This window comes from Amblyomma americanum, chromosome 5, assembly GCF_052857255.1.
Source record: "Amblyomma americanum isolate KBUSLIRL-KWMA chromosome 5, ASM5285725v1, whole genome shotgun sequence".
NCBI lineage: Eukaryota > Metazoa > Arthropoda > Arachnida > Ixodida > Ixodidae > Amblyomma > Amblyomma americanum.
Genome location: NC_135501.1, coordinates 82,419,171 through 82,438,365, shown reverse-complemented (window position 1 = coordinate 82,438,365; position 19,195 = coordinate 82,419,171). Strand labels below are relative to the sequence as shown.

General features: G+C 53.9%; 2 protein-coding genes across 2 annotated transcripts; one reads left to right on the top strand and one right to left on the bottom strand.

The window, feature by feature from the left end:
- Positions 1 to 1,278: 1,278 nt before the first annotated feature.
- LOC144132568 (uncharacterized) lies at positions 1,279 to 12,748 on the bottom strand. Its single transcript, XM_077665059.1, has 3 exons — positions 11,981 to 12,748; positions 10,361 to 11,900; positions 1,279 to 1,415 (listed from the first exon to the last, which is right to left on the bottom strand). Exons 2-3 carry the CDS (start codon positions 11,511 to 11,513, stop codon positions 1,381 to 1,383), a joined length of 1,188 nt encoding a protein of 395 aa, XP_077521185.1. The 5' UTR covers positions 11,514 to 11,900; positions 11,981 to 12,748; the 3' UTR covers positions 1,279 to 1,380.
- A 1,173-nt stretch (positions 12,749 to 13,921) lies between these two features.
- On the top strand, positions 13,922 to 18,885 carry LOC144134001 (uncharacterized). Its single transcript, XM_077667023.1, has 8 exons — positions 13,922 to 14,141; positions 14,211 to 14,340; positions 14,555 to 14,698; positions 14,782 to 15,089; positions 15,770 to 16,110; positions 16,566 to 17,155; positions 17,780 to 18,202; positions 18,850 to 18,885. Exons 1-8 carry the CDS (start codon positions 13,990 to 13,992, stop codon positions 18,883 to 18,885), a joined length of 2,124 nt encoding a protein of 707 aa, XP_077523149.1. The 5' UTR covers positions 13,922 to 13,989.
- Positions 18,886 to 19,195: the final 310 nt, after the last annotated feature.

The following is a 19,195-nucleotide window of genomic DNA, read 5'->3' as shown; positions in this document are numbered from 1 at the left end:
CCGCGAGAGTACGTACGGTGGCAGAAGGGGAGGAGATCGCTGTGGCGCTTGCAGCGGTCGAAGGCTACCGCAGAAACAAGCCACAGATTATAATAACGGACTCCAAAACGGCCTGCAGACGATATCAGCAAGGAAGGATCTGCAGGGAGGCCCTACGCATCCTCCTCGGCGCGAGAGCCTCGGGATTCAAAGCGAAGCAAAAGGTCTTCTGGGTACCGGCACACACCGGAGTCGAGGGCAACTCGAGGGCTGACAGCCAGGTTCGCGAGATCACGCACCAAGCCTTGCTGACGGAGGACCTCGAGAACCCCTCGATGGTGGACCCGACGTACGCAGACATCCTCAATCACTACAGAGGCTGCAGGTTCAAGTATCCCCCGCCCCACAAACTCCTCACACAGCAAGAAGCGGTCAGCTGGAGGAGGCTGCAGACTGACACCTTCTTTAACTTACACGTCCTAAGCAAAATGTTACCCACCCAGTACAGCGACAGCTGCCCCTGGTGCGGGGACGTCCCGACACTTTACCACGTCACATGGGAGTGTAAACACAATTACACCTTCCACAAACAGACTAACCCGAGTGCAGAGCAATGGGAGGGCCTGCTCACCAGCAGCGAGCTCACCGCCCAAAGGGCATTGGTACAGCATGCGTGCGAGGTGGCCAGGACCAGTGGAGCCCTGGAATGAGGGACCACCCTTGCTAAGGAGCCCCTGACGGCGGCGGCGGCTGCGGCAAGCGCCAAGACACAGCTGCAAGGAGACTCTCCGGAACTGACCAAAAGAATTCAATAAAGTTTTTCATTCATTCATTCATACCAAAGACACCAGGCAGTCTATACTAATCCAGGGACTTCGACTGCAGTGCCTCTCAAAATTCATGTGTCACTTTGGGATGTAATACCTTACTCACCTTTTTTTTCCCGCCATTTTGGCCCAAACGAACTGTACTTGGTTCGGAGTTCAATATGCTATCATTCAACGCTACACAAGTGCTGCACTGATTCTACCCCTCAGAATGAATTGATTGAACACATAAGATTATTTGTACCTGTTTTTTCATTTATGTATCTGTAAGGCTAGTTGTCAAGATATGAAAATGAAAAAAAAATGAAATATGCTCATAACTGAAAAAACGGCCGTGTCTAAGTTCTGTAAAGAATCGCAGTACAATGCAGGTCCACTGTAAGCCATGTCCATTTCCTCATGCTGCTCATGGCTGAGTTCGGCGACATCCACCTCGGCAGATTTCTGGTACAAAGTCTCAGCAGTTGCTGCAGAAGTGTTCACGGTGCATTCTATGCCATCACACTGTTGTAGTAGGTGGCAGTGAAGCATTGCTTGTGACACGGAATCCGCACCATCTGGTCCGTAGTTCGGGTCAGGGTTGCATGAAGTGTTCCTTTGAGATGGATCCTGCATAAAATATCATTACAATTAACCTGCAATAATTGCATAAATGCAAAACACATCAAACTGCACTACTCATCATTAGCAACGGCCAAAACCAGTCGGTTATGCTGGCGAACGATGACCAGAGGTCGAACGGTGATCGATGCTCTTTCTACTCGACATTTCAACTTTCTATCAACACAGCAAAACAAGCACAAACTTTCCCAAAGTCAGTAAATGTGTCCCAAAGTCAGTAAATGTGATATGATAACTAACCGTTCCGAGATCATGCCTACGGTTGGCAACATTCTGGAGTTGGGCTAGTTGGGGGATAGTAAGCATGGCGGAAAATAGCGGGCAGGGTCGTCTCCTTTCCCGTTCTTTCCTTGCACGTTGTTTTCCGCCAAGTGTGTGGCAGCTAGTGCAAGCTTGCATGCTTGGAAATTTAGCGCGGAGACAAGGACGAAAGAAATCAACAGTAGACAGTCGAAAGCTTGAACCTTGAATTCTCCTTCGCGCTGAATTATAAAACATGCATACACGCCAGCTAAGTCAAGCATGCCCTCGTGGAAACTGGCGCACCTACTGCCCAGAAAGCAAGTAATCGATCGCCGAGCCGCAAATTAAGATCACCCACGTGCACGAGAATACGAAGTTTTCATTCAACACAAATGCTAAACGTGGAACAGGGACTCATATACTTACAGCAGTGCTTGCGACCCATCTTTTTTCGAGCTCAATGGCTGTCGATCTCGGTAAGCAGGTCGGGCTGTACCGCGAACTTGGGCTCAGGTATGTCTTGTAGGTAGAAAAGGAGGTACCTGAACAACCGTCGTTGTCTACCGTTTTAGGTTTCTAACATGTCACAATAGCCACAAATATGGAAGAGGGAAACATTGGCCAGAACTAAACAGCTGAAATGAACTTTAGAACACTCACGCTACAAGGTGCGAGGACTCCAATGACCGCCATATTGCAGTTCAAGTTGATCCAGTCAGTCGGTCAGCGAAATTATCCACATTTTCACATAATGCAGAGTACTGCACAAAATAGTCAGATATTAAAAATTGATAAACAAAAGTGCAATACTTAATTTTAAAATTGTATTAAAAAATTTCTTGCTGTTATTCACTTTAAAAAGTTTTATGTCATCGCGGGCGCAAACAGCATGGCGTGGTCATGGTGGCGTGGTTCTTGCGCTGCAGTACTAGTGGCTTAACTGTAGTACTAAGATACCTGTGTGCGCGATGTCTTCGGGTACGCCTGATTTTGCGTACGTCAGGTATAAAGACAATGGAAGCTGTGCGAAGGTGCCCGCCACGGATGTGAAGGACTTTGCACCTGAAAATGCCCAAGACTGATTCGCAAGTCTATCATCAAGTGAAGTGGAGAGATGCCGAAGGAGAAGCAGACTTTTATCCAGCCCACATCCTCATGCTTGGAGGTAATTGCCTGCACTTTTCACTGTTAACTTTGTGTGATATGTGCGTGCCTGATGCAAATGTTGAGCATTAATTGTGAAGCTGTTTAATAGAGCCTACGTCCACGATCTATGCTTGGAAGCAGAGCACGTGGTCACATCGATCTTTGTGTACAAAACAATTAATGAACGGACGTATTGATAATGAAAATAGATAAAACGATTGAATTTTTTTCTGCACGTGGAGGATAGCTGTGGCTTATGCACTTTCAGTGTTGATGATCTGGATAATACAAGACTTCTGGAGAATATTTATAAAGCTGCTGTATTTGCAGCGCAGGACATATTATATACGACAATTTTGCTATTAATTTGATTGCATTGCGTAATTACGAAATGAAAAATAGCAAGTTCCTGTGACATTTTATGAATCGACAATAAATGAGCCGAATAAAAAAAAAAAGTGAGCTTGTTGGCCGCAAAACAGCCGCTGCGAATAGGGCGGGGGACTCTCTCTGGCTTCCGAAGAGAGAGGCCGTGTTTTTCGGAGCTGGTGCGGTGGGGCCGATAGGCCTATCCTTTGTTTGGGGGCTCCACCATGGAGCCCACGTGCGAAAGTGTCAGGGCAGCTGCACCGAGCGCGATGCGCAGGATGCCGCGATCGTGGAGCGTCGGAGAAAGTGCCCGTGACCGCGCCACTCTGAGCACGCTGCTGGTGGCTTTGGAGCGAGCAATCGTGGGTTTGCAGCAGGCGGGCTTCGCGCCTGATCGGGCGGCCGCGTTCGTGCAGGCCCCACATCTCCCTGGAAGCGGTGGAATGCAGGCACCACGTGCTGCTGCTGCACCGACACCTGCGGCCATGGCAGCGACGGCGGACCGTCCCGCGAACACCAGCGGGGCACCGGACACAGGTTCCGAGAGCGCGGTCGAGGTGCCGGCCCCGGAATCCGAGGCCATGGACGAGAGCACTCTCCGCAAGCGCCATCGCTCGCCCTCCCCAGCGAGCAGCACGGAGGGCAGCCATGACCGCCGCAGCAGCCATAAAGCACGTGGACGGGACAAGCGGCTTGCTGCCTACCGCCTCCCCTCGCTATCCGCATTCCAGACGGCCCGCAGCAGTACCTGCCGCCCCCCCTCGCCACCCGCACTCCAAGCGGCGCCCAGCGGCGACGACACCACCGACGTCACCGGCGACGTCACGGGGACCGCGGCGCCCCCACCCCTTGGAGACGAAGCGGCGACCCAGCGCAGCCTGGACCGGCCGAGTGCACCGGGCCACACTCTCTCCCGCCGCCTCCTCACCGGCGCCACCCCCTCTCCCGCCCCGGCGGCCGCGGCGGCTCAGCCGCTCAGCACGAAACTGCTCCCGAGGTTGCCGAGCGGCTTATCCCGTGGAAGCATATGACCTCTCGGGCGCGGCGACGACGCGGGGCTGCCCTCGCTAGGGCTGCCACCGCGGTGCAGGTGGCTGAGAACGTCCACGGGACCGTCCTGTACCGGCCAGCCCAGCGGGACGCGGCCTTCTCCCGGGAGCAGGGATGGGAGCTGGCAGAGGAGCTGGCAGAGGAGCTGGAAGGGATGGGAACTGGCAGAGGAGCTGGGACCACGGCCTGGTGTCCTGGCCGTCCGCGCCAACACTCGGCGCGGTGTTGTGGCCGTGGACGTTGCGAATGCGGGCACCCTGCGCGAGCTGCTCGCTCTCTCTGTCATCCGCGGAGTGGCAGTCACCGCAAGGGAGCCAGCCCCCCGCAACCACTGCTCCGGCCTCAATTCGGGGTGGACGGACGCCGGACGGCGGCCGAGCTGCTCGCCGCGACCGAATCAACGGTGCCGATCGTGTCGGCGTCGCTATCTGACAGCACCCTGACTGTCAGATTTGCGGCGCCGGTGCCACCGGCACACATTTCTATTTGCAGGAGGCGCCTGGCTGTGCGTGCCTGCAGACCTCGCCCACTGCAGTGCGGGAAATGCGGCGGGCTGGGCCATACCACCGAAGCCTGCCGTGCTCCACACCGCTGCATTCGCTGCGGGGGCCCCCACGATCAGGGCGCCTATCCGAGCCGCAAGCCGCGCTGCCTGAATTGCGGCGGGCAACACGCGGCCACGGACCCCGCGTGCCCCCACTGGCAGCGCGAGAGACATGTGGCCACCCTGCTCGCCACTTCGCACGTGCCACTGTCTCGGCGCGCGGTCCGGGCCGTGGTGACAGCGGAAATGGCGCCCCAGGCCACCCAGCAGCACCGCACTACACCGCCTGGCGCTCTCTCATATGCGCAGGTGGTGACCAGTGGACGGAGTCAGCACAGCCAGCAGCCCCTGCAGCGGGGCCGGCAGAGTCCGGACCCGCGCACATCCCGCCAGGCACCGCCTCCTCCCGCAGCAAAATTCCCAGGCCAGCCTCCGGATGCACGCGACACCGAAATCGCGAAGCTGAAGCTCGCCCTGCGGGCGCTCAGCTCGCTGCTCCCGGAGGGCTCAGACGGACGCCGGGCCTGCTTAGAAGCTGCAGGCTCTCCTCTACAGGATGCCAACAACCATGGCTAGTCGCCGGGCTTTCGCCTCGGATCCCCACAGTCCAGCAGTGGAACGTGCGCATCGCGGAAAGCGCACCGGAGGTTATCGCGCTGCAGGAGACGTACGTGCGGGTCCACGAGGAGGAGCCCCAAAGGCGGCTACCTGGATACGTTGGCTACCATTCGCCAACCAAGTGTGAGGAGAAGTCCTGTGCTGCAGTGCCCTGTGATGACCACTCCCATCGGCCTGGGAAATCGAGGTGTGCGGTGTATGTGCGGCGGGATGTGAAACATACTTTCGTCGGTTCGGCGGCGGCGACAACCGATGCTCAGGAGTGTGTGGTGGTGACAGTGCGCGTCGGTGGTGTTGACACATCGGTGGCCTGTGTTTACGTGCGCCCAGCTGTCGCGTGGAACGCGCTGTGTTTTCGTGCAGTGTCTTCGTGCTGTGCCCCACGCCAAATCATCTGCGGTGATTTTAACGCCCATCACAGTGCGTGGGGCAGTGCCCACCATTCAGCGCGAGGAGACGACCTGCACGACGCAGCAACGCAGCTGGGACTCATCGCCTTGAACACCGGCGAGCCCACCTTCCGACGACGCGGAACACCCGGCTCCTGCATCGACGTTGCCTTCGCATCCAGAGGCATCGAGGCGACATGGCACCGATCACCATCTCTCTGGGGCTCGGATCACTACTCCATCCTGATCGAACCCACTGCGGCGGAGGCTCGCGCTAAACGCACCTACTCCATCGCGAACTGGAGCGCATTCAAGCAGGCTGTAGACGAGGCGGCTGCCTCAGGCGCGCCCTTTTTCACCAGCTTGGTCCGAAGTGCCCTCGCAGCAACCCGAAAAACAGAGGTGCGGGCGGGCCAGCCCGCACCAGACAACAGACTGCTTGAGCTGCGCGAGCAAAGGGACCGCGCAGAGCGAAGGGCACGACGGACCGACAGGGCCGCCGACTGGACACTATACAACCGCCTGGACGCGAAAGCGCGGCGCCACTCCAACAAACTTTACCATCGCCAGTGGGCTTCATTATGTCAAAGGATGGAGGAAGACGCAAGCTCTGCGGAGGCTATTCGACACCTTGCCGTTGTCAGATGGGAGGGGGAGTGGCACAAGAAGTGCCGTTCCCCAAGGTCTCACATAACCTATCAACCCATCATCATTCATACGTCATCCCCGGCAAGCACCCCTCCACCGGGGTTAGTGGGGAGAGGTTTTTTTGGTTCGGGACAACGGCCCTTCTTGGGCACGGGTGGCTGACGTGTGGTAACGCTCCATAGAGGCAGTACCTGGCACGAGAACAGCCATGATCACCACTGTGGCGGCGAGCCAGCAGGGTAACCGGACCTTCTTTCACACCTGAAGTGTCACGAAGGACAACCATTCCCTGTGGGTAGCTCATATCTGAACAGTAATGATTCCCCCCGCAACCGTGCAGATGACAGGTGGTCTGCTCCACGTGTCTGCAAACTTTTGCTCGCCGAGGTGGCGCTGTTCACGGCCCAGATGGAACCAGACCTCTTTCCGCACTCGTGCAAGCACTTCATGGAGGCCTGGCACCCTACGGCCATATGCAGCGGCACATCTCGCTAACCGAATTTGGTAGGAACACTCGACGAGCAAAAGCACAAACTGCTTCACTGCATGACCTGGCAACGGGTAAAGGTATCTCACAGTCTGATAAGGCACCCCTGGAATTCTAAACAAATCGGCCACACGTCGGAGCAGGGCCTCTGGAATGAGGCATTGTGTAAACATATGCACAAAGTCTTCGCGATCACCACAGAATGGACAAACTGGGTGCAGGCTCGCCCGCGTGAACGCCCTGCTACGGATGGGAAGACAACCGCGTGCGAGACGATACATGAACGAGGACCTGCTGGCATCCAGGAAGTTCGCTAATATTAATTTCCAACTGGGGCGTAGATGGGATAAGTCCCTTCTACTAAACCTGGGGGGGGGAGACTGGGTGCTAAAAGACTGGCCAAGTCCTTTAGCGGGGTAGTCAAGATGTTCACATCGGCCTGGATGCCGCGAAGGCGTTCTAGGCAGTTAGCTGCCTGAGCGTAAAATGGCGATGGAGAGCCAGACCGAGGAATGCAGTGCGATAGGGTACTCTGAGCGAAAATTCGGAGACGGGTGCTAAGGAAGTATGAGGTCAGGCTTCGAGTCAGGGACATGTCTGAATTCAGAGCTGCTTGGGTCCATCTGGCATGTAGCACTGCGGTTACTATGCCCAGGTCAGGGATGCCAAGGCCCCCTTATCTCTGGGCTGTTTCACCACAGGCCTCCCTATCTGGTCTGTAGTGCCATTCCATAGGAATCGAAAAAGTATCCGTTCCAACTGGACCTTCGTACGTGTCGGCAAAGGTGCAATGCAAGCAACATACGTCAGAAAGTTGAACCGAAGTGACCGAACAATAGCAGCCCGTGCCGTCAGAGGGCACGCCAATGTACCGTATTCTCTAACTCTCTGCTCAAGCTTCTCTTTAGCTAGAGGCCAACTGGCTTCCGATAACCCGTCGGAGTTAAAATGAAAGCCTAATATTCGAACCCGATCCTTAATGGGAAGGCCATGAAGCGGTTGCGGACTGGATGGCGCTTTCCTGAAGTACAGGGCTGCGCTCTTGGACTTGTTTAGCCTAGTTCCACTTGCCCCGCAGTACCTATCTATGACGCCCAAGACGGAGCACACGGATGCCTCGTCGGGGACGACTATAGTCAGGACGTCTGCATACGCAAACATGGGGGCAGGTGGTGAATCTGGTGGGAGGGGGAAACGACCAATCTGAGGGTGTTTAGCTAACCGTTGGAGGAGCGGTTCGATTGCGAGTACGTAGAGGGCAGGGGATAGAGGACATCCCTGCCGGACACCGCGGCTCACATCAAACGACTCCGAGACAAAACCTTGTACTGTGACGGCAGAGGTTGGCCTTGAGTATAATACTCTCACCATTCTCTGGAAGTCAGGGTCAATGCCAGCCTCTTCGAGTACTTTGAAAATGTACTCGTGGCTGATGATGTCAAAAGCCTTTTCCTGATCAAAGGAACAGAGGATGCCTGACAAATTCCGTGACTCAGCCCAGAGAAAAAGGTCTCTGAGGGCAAAACCATGAAGCTGGGTGGAACGACCGGGAACACAACATGCCTGGTAAGGACCAAGGAGATCCCCCAGGAACAAGGTTAACCGCGTGGACAAGCACTTAGCGATGAGCTTGTAGTCGCAGTTCAGGAGTGTGATGGGACGCCAGGCTCGCAGGTAAGTGCGTCTCGACTCGTCCTTGCACAGGAGAGTGATCAGCCCCTCCCTTTGAGTGTCTGACAGAGCCCCATCCATGAGGAGCCTATTCACTAATGAGGTGAAAGGACCCCCAAGCTGCTCCCAAAATTTGACGTAAAACTCGACCGTAAGGCCGTCTGACCCTGGGCTACGATTCCTGCTGAAGGACTTAACTGCTGCAAAGAGTTCGTCTGCCGTAAGTGAACCACCTGGGATGTATACCTCGTCTGCTGGCCTCTCAAAAGGGAAAGAGGTCTTCGATGGAGGGGGAGCTTTGTATAGACCCATATAGAATTGGCGTGCAAGGTTCAGAACGCCCTCAGGTGTTTGTTCGAGGGAACCTGTTTCGGGATCGATCAATGCTGTTAGGGTGGATTCTGTGTGCGCTAAGTGGCGGCGGAGCAAGTGCCTACTGCACCAAGTCTCTCTTGCCCACCGTTCAGCGCGCACCGCTGCTCTTAAGCTATCCCAACGACGTCTAAGTAACACCCGATATTCTTTCCGAAGGGAAGCCAGCGCCGCGGTCACTCCCGGACCAGAGGAGAGCGGCATTGAAACCAGGAGAATTGCGTCGGAGACCCTTCGAATCTCCGTGCGCTCTTCTCGTGCCCGCCTCTCCCCCCAGGACCAGCAGCAATCGCGGACACAGCTCTTCGTCCTGTCCCAACATACACCGTCTATGGAGCCATCTACAAAAGACGCCAGGATAGCAGAGATATCCTCTACTACCCGCTCATCCAAAAGCAATCGCGGATTGAGATGCCAAGGTCCCTTGCCACGTGGAGCGAACGTGCCGTCAGCAAAACTAAGAATTACCATTTTGTGATCACTCAGAGCAGTGGAAAACAACCACGCGGACTGCATGCAGGGCACAAGTGACGGAGAGACATAAAATCTGTCTATCCTACTCTGCACGCGCCGCCCTGTCCACGTCATGCCCGCCTGTCCTGAGCGCAACGACTGCCACGCGTCGGCAAGGCTAAGCTCGTCTACAAGTGCTCTGAGTGGGACAGCACCGTCGCGGTCCCGCCGCCGTGGGTTGCCGCGGTACGAAACTCTGTCCGCGACATCAAGAACACAGTTAAAATCCCCAACCAAAACAACCCTCGAGGGTCCGACCAGGTGCGCATCCAGAGAGGAAATGAATGCGCCCTGGTCGCAGCCTTTACACGGAGCATACACATTCACAACGCGCAAGCCACAATCAAGATCCACGGACAGAACGCGGCCATCAGCATCCCTGGAGTGGCGCAAAACGGCACCGCGGAAGCGTTTCATAAGAATGATCGCGACACCACGCGCACCCGATGCCCCATAACCCCAATAAGACCTGGTACCAAATGTTCTGTCGAAGTTCCGGATCTGGCTTAGGCGGTAAACAAAAGTCTCTTGCAAAACCAAGATATCTATGTTCTTAGCGCGAGCTAGCTCGATTACTTCAGCTTGTTTCGGGCGTCTAGAAATCCCGCGACAATTTAAAGTTGCAATAGTGAGAAAGGAAGCCATAGCGAATTTTCGTTAATGAGAAAGGCAGCTAGTACCACTACCAATTAAAGTGAAGCTAGGGGGGGCGGGTACTAGCTGTGAGGAGCAAGAGACTTAGCTAATTAAGGGGGGGTGGGCTCCGTGGGCGAGGCATCGTTTGATGTCTCGTCCCCAGAGCTATAGACCGTTGACGGCATCTCTGAGCACTCGCAAGCTAGGTTCTCACAATTCGGACAAGGAACAGGGTTCTGCTCCTTACCTGGTGTTTCGTCCTCCGAGTCAAAGTCCATGCCGCTGCCCTCAGCGAGCGCCGCGAACCGTCCGGCGGAAATGGTCACTCCCTGCCGCTTGGCAAGTGGCCGATCCGAGCAAGGAGACATGGTGGAGGCAGCCTCGGCCAGGTCCTCCTGGCCTGAACTGGCGTCGTCCGCGAGGTCCCCGCGTCCACGTTTGCGGCGACGTCGTTTCTGGCCTCGCACGGGCAGGAAGGAGTCCTCCCGCTCAGCAGCAGGCCCATCCTCGGTTGGGCACACTCCTCCCGGCGCGGCGGAGAGAGGCTCCGACGCGGCGGAGGGGGACACCGGCGCATCCTCGCTGGCCGGTTGGTCACGTGGTTCTGCTCCGGTGACGTCAGCCGCCACTGGCCCCTCCTCGCCGTTGTCGGCAGTGGCTGCAGGGGCGGCGGCGGGCGCGCTCACCTCCCCGGCACAGGAATTTTCCACGGCCTCCTGGGCGGCTGCTGTGCTCTCGCTGGGGGGACCTGTAACGACACTCGCGGCATCCGAAGGCACTGTTGCTGCCTGTGACACCGCCGCGACGGAAGAGTACGTCCGTGCGGTGCAGTCGGCGACGCGGTGATCGCCTCCGCACCTCGGACAGGGGGCATCGCAAGAGTCGTGCCCAAACTTCATGCAGCGCGAGCACTGTGGCGCCGTGCACGTGGCGGAGAGGTGGCCCTCCACCTCGCACTTGCGACAAACGCGCACAACACCCTCGTACTCGCACTGCACAGTCTTATCTGCGACCTTTAGTAGGTTTGGGACTGGGCGACTCATTTCCATGCGGATCCGAACAACACCCGAGGGCACGTCCGGGAATCCGGGAACACACTCCATTGTCTTGCCCATTATCCTACCAAAAGGGTCAAGTGCATTCGTGAGAAGTGCTTCTCTCTCGTCCAGCTCAAAGCAAAAGACGCGCACGGCCTTTGCTCGAACCCCTCGGTACTCAAACCTAATCTCACTCTCCTTAGCACGGACAACAGGTTCAGCTAAAAAGCGATCAACTGCTGCCTTCGATTTCAAAGCGACCCGCACCAAAATCCTGTACACCTCCGAGCTCATGCTTGGAGAAACGTGTAACCAAGTCCTTACATAAATCAACATTGCACACACCCCGCGGGACACGCGCATAAAAAGTGAACGGCCGCAGCCTCGACGAGGCTACCATCGTGGCTAGAGTGCCACGTGGCTTCCGAACCGCTCAGTCGCTTGCCCTCTCTAAAAGTCCGTCTGAAAGCAGCAACCCAGATTCCAAAAACTAATCAGGCACTGTCATGGGCCGAACTCACCGGCGTCGAAACACACGGGAACCCAGAGCGGCGAGGAGATGTTAATCCACAGCACGCGGGGGTTAAGGAGCACGAGCCATGGCGCCGGACGCGGGCTCAGTGACGAAGAGCTCGCTGAGCGGTTCGCCGACCGGTTCGCGCCGCACAGCCCCGCAGGCGCAGCTAGCATAGCTGCGCTCGAGAGCCCCGGATGCGGCGCCACTCCCTCTTCCGTCACCTCGGAAGGCCCCTGCGACGCGCCGTTCACCGCGGCGGAGTTGAATGCGCTGCCGCCGTCGGTCGGCGCCCGGACCGGACGGGGTGACCTACCAAATGCTACGAAACGTGGATGCGAAGCAACGACAGATCCTCCTGCAGCAGATAAACGTGGTGTGGGAACGCGGGGAACTACCGGAGGACTGGCGCACAGCGGTCGTCTGTCCCATTCGCAAGCCAGGGCGCCCACCCACGGAGCTGAACGGATACCGTCCATTGGCGTTAACATCGGCAGCGGGTAAGCTCATGGAGCATATGGCGTTGCAGCGTTTGAACGAGCGAGCCGCGGATGCTGATTTGTTTGACGAGCGGCAGACGGGTTTCCGTGGGATGCGGTGCACGGCAGATTCGATTTCGGACGTTGTCACAGCGCTGGAGCACGCCAGGGCGGCAAAACAGGTCGCGCTGCTGCTGCTGGACGTCTCGAGCGCTTTTGACAACGTCCACCGCGCACCAATTCTCGCGGCGCTCGAAGGAGCCCGTGTGAGCGGGCGCTTGCGCGACGCTCCGCTGGGAACTGCGAGCGGAGGGGACAGTAAACCCGCTCAGCTAAAACTCTTTAAAGCGGGGGCTACATGGGGCGTTTTTCTCCTGCGATTATCGCACGCGAAAAAAAAAAAAACGCGCTGGCGGGACGCCGGCCAGGCTACATGAGGCGTACGAGCGGCGAACGCCGCCGCATTGTGGCCAGACAAGGCAAAAATGTTTTGGCTACAACTAAATGAACAAACAATGCTTATATGTTGTTTTCTTGTGTTATAATTAATAAATTATGCAATAAATGCCCTACTAATATGTCTATACACATTACCAGGTATGTTTAGTATTGTATCGATATTTTTGTGGAAGTTCAGCGGAGGGAGTTGGCCGGAAATGTTTCGTCTGGCGACATTGTGCGACTGAAACGGTGGACCGTTGCGGATTGCGCAGAGTTCTATCTGAGCTTCGTTCTGTACATTGCTTGTGGCTCTCGTTGCTGAAAACTAATTTTAAACAGAGTTTTCATTTACTTCGCGCGGACGGCAAGCAGGAAGCGTTACTGCGAGGGAGAACGCGCCGCTTCTATTCTTGTGACCAAACCCAGTGTCCATGGGGGTACATCGGCGTCTTTTGTTGTTAAAGAAAAGATTATTGCTGATGAAGATGAGGGACCTAGAAGAAAAGAAAGAGGAAATTCTGGGTGCACCCCATCTGGCAAGTCAGAAAGGAGGAGGGTGAATACCACACCACACCGCGGTAAGTAACTTGTCGGTCTGTAGCGATGGATCTCCTGTTGTGCGTTCGGGAACTTTAACTACCCCCAACTCTTCGTTTTGTCTTACCTGCTTCCTTCCTTTTTCTTGTGTTCATTTTTTTGCTATGTTTTACATGATGTATCTGTAGCAACTCGCCCAGCTGAATGTTTTGCGGCTTGTGCTTGCCATAATCAAATTTTGTGCCAGTCGGAGGTCGTAATTCATAACTAGCATATTTTCCTTTTTTTTCCATGCTTAAGATGCCAGCTGAATGCCACCCACGTTATGTATTTATCACTTTTAAAAGTGCACGAATGGCTTCATACGAGCTGTATTAATTGCGATGAATCCAGGAACTCCGTGGTGTGTCGTTGTAAGCGGCTGCATTCTCTAGCGTTGCTTTTCCGCATATGCCTGAGAAACTGGTTGCCGCGTCGGCAGCGTAGGCCAACGTACCCTTGACCAGTTTTGCTTCAGCACCTGCGGCGTTTTCGCATTGATTAAGATTCGCATCCGAGAGCTCAGAATGCACTCGGAAGTCACTTTGTTACGCTTGGTGCGTACCACTCCCGATTTTGCGTTAATGTCAACACACGCTGTTAAGAAACAGTGCTTGGTAGAGAGGCTGGCGGTGTGACTTTATAAAACGGGACGATGTAAACTGTGGTTCGCGTCGCTAGAAAAATGCCCACTCCAATATTAATAATCACAAAATAAGCTCCACATCTCTGTACGTCACCTACCATTTGTGTAATGATGAAGGGTGGGGTAAATATTTGGTGTCAGTTGGTAATTTTTGTTTCACTGTTGTCATTGCAGTTTCAAGTCATGAAGACAGATGAAGACATGTTCTTCCGATACTATCGGATGAGTCCGAAGCAATTTGCCGAACTGCACAGCATTGTCTGCAGTGACCTGAGGAGGAATTTTGTTTGCCGGGAGCCTCTTTGCTCTGAAGAGAGACTTGCTATAACCCTCAGGTACTGTAGCACTTGTGACTGCAGTGACGCTGTCACACAACTTTTCAACTACTTTCTTATCGTACACAGGTACCTATCCTCGGGAATGGCAATCAAGCAGATAGCACTGACATTTCGAGTTGCACCAGCAACATGTCGGCTTGTGATTCACAATGCCTGCAGAGTGATCTGGAAGCACTTGGAGCCGCTCTACCTGCCTGTATTTCTTGCCTAATTCTGTTCCTGACTCTGGTTGTGGAACTTTAATAGGCGATGTAGCAATCTTAAATTTGCATGAAAGAGCCAAAAGGGCAAAAGTGTAGAGCATTGTAGTGGCTTAAATGAACTAATTCAGAAAGCAAGACCATTTTTAGCATCTCTCACTTCCAAACCATCCGCCCAAATATTCAGGTTTGCTCTTTTTATTCATTTAGGAGCCAGGGTCTGCACAATGGGAGGAATCTGCACAGGAATTCAGCAGGCGTTGGAACTTTCCTCATTGTGTAGGAGCAGTAGACGGAAAGCACGTCCAGATTACTGCACCACGAAATTCTGGAAGCAGATTTTTCAACTATAAGGTACTGTTCACTCCATAAGCTGAACCAGATGTCATACATATACAAGGGGTGCTCATGCATGTCTAATGTTCTCCTTTTATTAGGGGACATTCTCTATTGTGTTGATGGCCATCGTGGATGCAAAGTACAAGTTCATGATGGTAGATGTCGGTGCACCAGGCCGACACAGTGACGGCGGAGTCTTCAAATCGTGCACATTTGGAAAAAAGCTCAATGATGGCGTCGTGGCCCTACCAGCAGCAGCACGCCTTCCAAAAAGCCAGAAGGTTGCGCCGCATGTTTTTGTCGGGGACGAAGCATTCCAATTGAGGACAGATTTTTTGCGTCCATTCCCGGGCAAAGGCATGCTGCCAATCCAGAGGGTGTTCAACTACCGGCTGAGCAGAGCAAGGTATTGAATGCCATTGTAAAAATATGGCATTTTTTTATTTGTGTTGTTGGAAAGAACGAACTCAAGTGTTCTTGCACTGCTTTTCATGCCCAGCGATGGCTCAGTACAGTATCTTATGCTGTGATTGAGTGACAAGGAAGCAAGAGAAAATTGTTTTCTGCAGTACATACTTCTCGTTCTAGCCTGTAAAAAACTAAGCTTTAAACACCTTTTCTTGATAGTGTGTTTTCTTCTTTGTAATGATTCATGAGGCATTATAAACATAAATCACCACATTGTATTTGTCTACGACCAATGCATAGTTTAAAAATGAATTCCTTTAGTCACGCTGTTCCGGCATAAATAGCCAAATGGTGGCTTCGATACTACAGTTATACACAGGGCGCATGAGGCACAAGAAAACTGCAATATGGTCCCCGTTTTTTTCATTCATTGTCACACTTTCTTTTGAGGCAGCATTATTTAGTCTTATGGTGAATTAAGGCAATGAAGCAGTGAATAAAGCACTAAAGTTTGGTGTGTATGCACCTTTGAAACAAGATTTAGCAAATGTTCTCTCATGTGATATTCTTTCAATTACTAATAGATGAAGTGCACTCAGAGAAACTTCTTTCAAGTAAAATAACTTGTGTAATGCTAAAGCACAGCTACAAATAATCATGTTTTTACAAAATGTGCAGGCGCATCGTGGAAAATGCCTTTGGCATTTTGACAGCTCGCTGGAGAATCTTGCTTGGGCCCATGAACCTTCTACCCCAAAATGCAACCTTTGCTGTCCTGGCTTGCTGCGCTCTCCATAACTTCATCTCTTCTGCCCGGGAAACAACCTACTGTCCACCAGGCTATGTGGATTCCGAGGATGATTATGGGAATATCGTCCCAGGCCAGTGGAGAAGTGATGCTGTGTCAAGTAGCCTGCTTGACCTTGAAACAACGCAGTCTAGAAACTACAGAGCAAGTGCTGCGGACACAAGAAATCTTTTCGCCCAGTACTTTTTAATGAAGGTGCCGTTGCGTGGCAGTGGGCTCACACTGGACTTGCAGTGCCACAGAATCCATAGTGGATTTAAAGCACCCATTGTCACTATATATTGTGTCCCCTGTGCTGTGTCCCCTTCTTTCGTTCTGTTCTGTGTCACCAGTGTTCCATTCTAACGGCCACTTGCCCCTCTTCGCGCGCCGTCGCAAGATGCCCCCCACGGCGGGCCCCCGCGCCCTCTTGTTCTGGGAAGCCACTCCCTCGTGTGGACGCCGCGCCGTCCCCTCTGTCCTTCGGGCAGCAGTTCGGCTTCCGCCTCGGTCGACGCTGGTCGCACCCTCTTTAGTAGTAAATAGTGTGAAATTATCGCGTGTCTTTTGCTGCATTGACAACAACTTCCGGACACGACAGTGGCGACGAGAAAGTGGATTCGACCCGCGCTACGCAACGCTATTGACAAGCCATGGCTACGCGAGGGTTTCCCAACCAAATACCAGAATTCAACGGCTCATCGTGGTCATCGTGGGTTGGACGCCTCCAGTTCTACTTTGAAGCTAACAACATCACAGACCCACCCTTGAAGAGGGCCAACCTGCTGACGCTGTGCGGGGAGCAGACCTACGACACTGTCTGCGCCCTTATTCAGCAAAGCACACCAGCGGCAGTGTCTTACGACGACATCATAGCAGCACTGCAAAAGCACTACGACCCAAGGCCATCCGAGGTCTACAGCCGGGCTCGCTTCCAACGAAGAGATCAACTGGAAGGAGAAACTGTGAGCGCCTACATAGCAGCGCTCAAGAGGCTGGCTGCCCACTGCAATTTTGGGACGCTGATCACAACAGCTACCGGGCAGGAAAGAGACGCAGCTTCTTCTGCTAACCCCACCATGCTTCCCTTGGACGTGATGTTACGTGACAGATTTGTGTGCGGACTGTGTGACGAGTCACTGCAGCAGCGCATGTTCGCTGAGAAGGATCTCACGTTCAACAAAGCTTACGACATCACCGTACGAGCGGAGAGCGCCGGTCACCAGCAGAGAGAGATTCGCCGGAACACCGAGCCGGTACACCAAACAAGCAACCAGGTACGCAAAACTTCTGTTGCTGCGAAATTGGTAAAGAAAGCACAACGCTGCTGGCGGTGTGACGACCAACACAACCCCCAGGAATGCCGATTCCAGTCAGCCACGTGTAATTTTTGCCACAAGCGAGGGCATATCGAGAGAGCTTGCATTAAGAAACGGAAGCTTGTCAAGATAAAGTCGCCTTCCCAGCCTAATCACAGCGTCGACGCCTCAGAGAATACGCCGCCATCTGATGTCCATGGAACAACATCAGCAGCACCATCTGTGTTGTACGACCTGAACACCATGCAACTCGGCACGCGACCGAAGATTTTTACCGAAGTAAGCGTACATGATCAACTGATTAAGTTCGAGGTGGACTCCGGCGCAGCCTGTACTCTGGTCAGTGAGGACACATTCCGAACTTCGTGGCCATCTGACGCACCAACCTTGCAACAAGACGACACGCACCTGCGAACGTGGTCAGGACAAAACCTGCCGCTATTGGGCTCTGCCAACGTGCGGGTTAATTACAACGGAAAGACCCATACGCTACCTCTGCTTGTTGTGAAGGGCTCAGGATCAAGCCTCCTAGGTAGAAACTGGTTTGCTTCATTAGGCGTGACCATATGCGGCATACACCAGACGCCGAGCCAGGATGTGGTTCAGCAACTGCAAGAGAAATACGAAATAGTATTCTCGGAAGAAATTCCAGGAAACGAAGGGCCCCCAGTCACACTGGAGTTGTTGGGCAATGCGCAACCAAAGTTTTTGAAGGCCAGGCCGGTGCCGTTTGCTCTCCGAACTTCAGTTGAAAAGGAGTTAGACAAGCTGGAGCAGCAAGGTGTCATCGAGCCGACGCAACATTCACAATGGGCCACACCACTTGTGGTAGTTCGCAAGAAGAACGGAACCATATGCCTCTGCGGAGACTACCGGAGCACCGTCAACCTTGCGACTAAAGCATCCTCTTACCCGCTACCGACACCTGAGGAAGTGTTTAGTATATTACGTGGCGCAAGAGTCTTCAGCACATTGGACCTCACCCAGGCGTATCAGCAGCTGAAGGTGAGCGTATCAACGGCAGAATTACTGACAATTAATACACTGAAAGGCTTGTACAAAGTCAAGCGACTGCCTTTCGGCGTAGCTGCAGCCCCGGCCATATTTCAAAAGTTCATGGAGACAGTGCTTCAAGGGATCACAGGAGTTTGCGTCTACCTTGACGATGTCATCATCAGTGGCGCTTCCATTGAAGAGCATGCAGCGCGCCTAGAGCTTGTTTTTCAAAGGATAGCAAGCGCAAATTTGCGCATAAGCAAATCGAAATGCTATTTTGCGGTGCCAGAAGTGCAATTTCTGGGACACCGAATTGATGCAGCAGGCATCCACCCTACCGAAGACCGCTTACCGCAGGCGAGCTACAGAGTTGAGCACCCATCGCGGCCGCATCATTTTTGGGTCTCGAGTTGTGATTCCGAGAGAACTACGCGCACAAGCCATGTCTCTCATCCACGCTGGACATAGGGGCATCGTTGCGATGAAAAAGTGTGCCCGAAGCTACATGTGGCGGCCTGGCATTGACCACGACATCGAAACAGTGGTCCGAGATTGCAAGCCTTGCCAGAGCAGCCGCAGCGCCCCGCCTAAAGCTCCTCTCCCAGAATGGGAAAAACCAGACACACCCTGGCACACCTTGCACATTGATTTTGCAGGACCAATTGAGGGCTGCATCTTCCTCGTGGTCGTAGATGCCTAAACCAAGTGGCTTGAGATAAGAGAAATGAAACAGACGACTTCGGCAGCAGTCATTGACAACCTGCGATCACTGTTCACAACGTTCGGCCTGCCTCGCAAGGTAGTGTCGGACAACGGAACACCGTTTGTGTCTGCGGAGATTCTCAAGTTTTATCGTGACAACGGGATCTCATCAGTCACATCAGCCCCCTACCACCCAGCAACAAACGGACAAGCCGAGCGCTACGTGGCCGAGCTAAAACGCGCCCTTGAAAGAGATAATACAGGGTCGCTGCAGCGCCGCCTTGCGCGCTTTCTCTTCAA

Bases quoted from the DNA above. Each gene is read 5' to 3' on its own strand.
- LOC144134001 (XM_077667023.1), top strand. From the start codon at position 13,990: ATGAAGACAGATGAAGACATGTTCTTCCGATACTATCGGATGAGTCCG. The intron at 14,699-14,781 runs GTACTGTTCACT...TCCTTTTATTAG, and splicing joins GCAGATTTTTCAACTATAAG to GGGACATTCTCTATTGTGTT. The intron at 18,203-18,849 runs GTGAGCGTATCA...TTGATTTTGCAG, and splicing joins AGGCGTATCAGCAGCTGAAG to GACCAATTGAGGGCTGCATC.
- LOC144132568 (XM_077665059.1), bottom strand. From the start codon at position 11,513: ATGCGCGTGTCCCGCGGGGTGTGTGCAATGTTGATTTATGTAAGGACT. The intron at 1,416-10,360 runs GTAAGGAGCAGA...TATTTTATGCAG, and splicing joins CTCGGAGGACGAAACACCAG to GATCCATCTCAAAGGAACAC.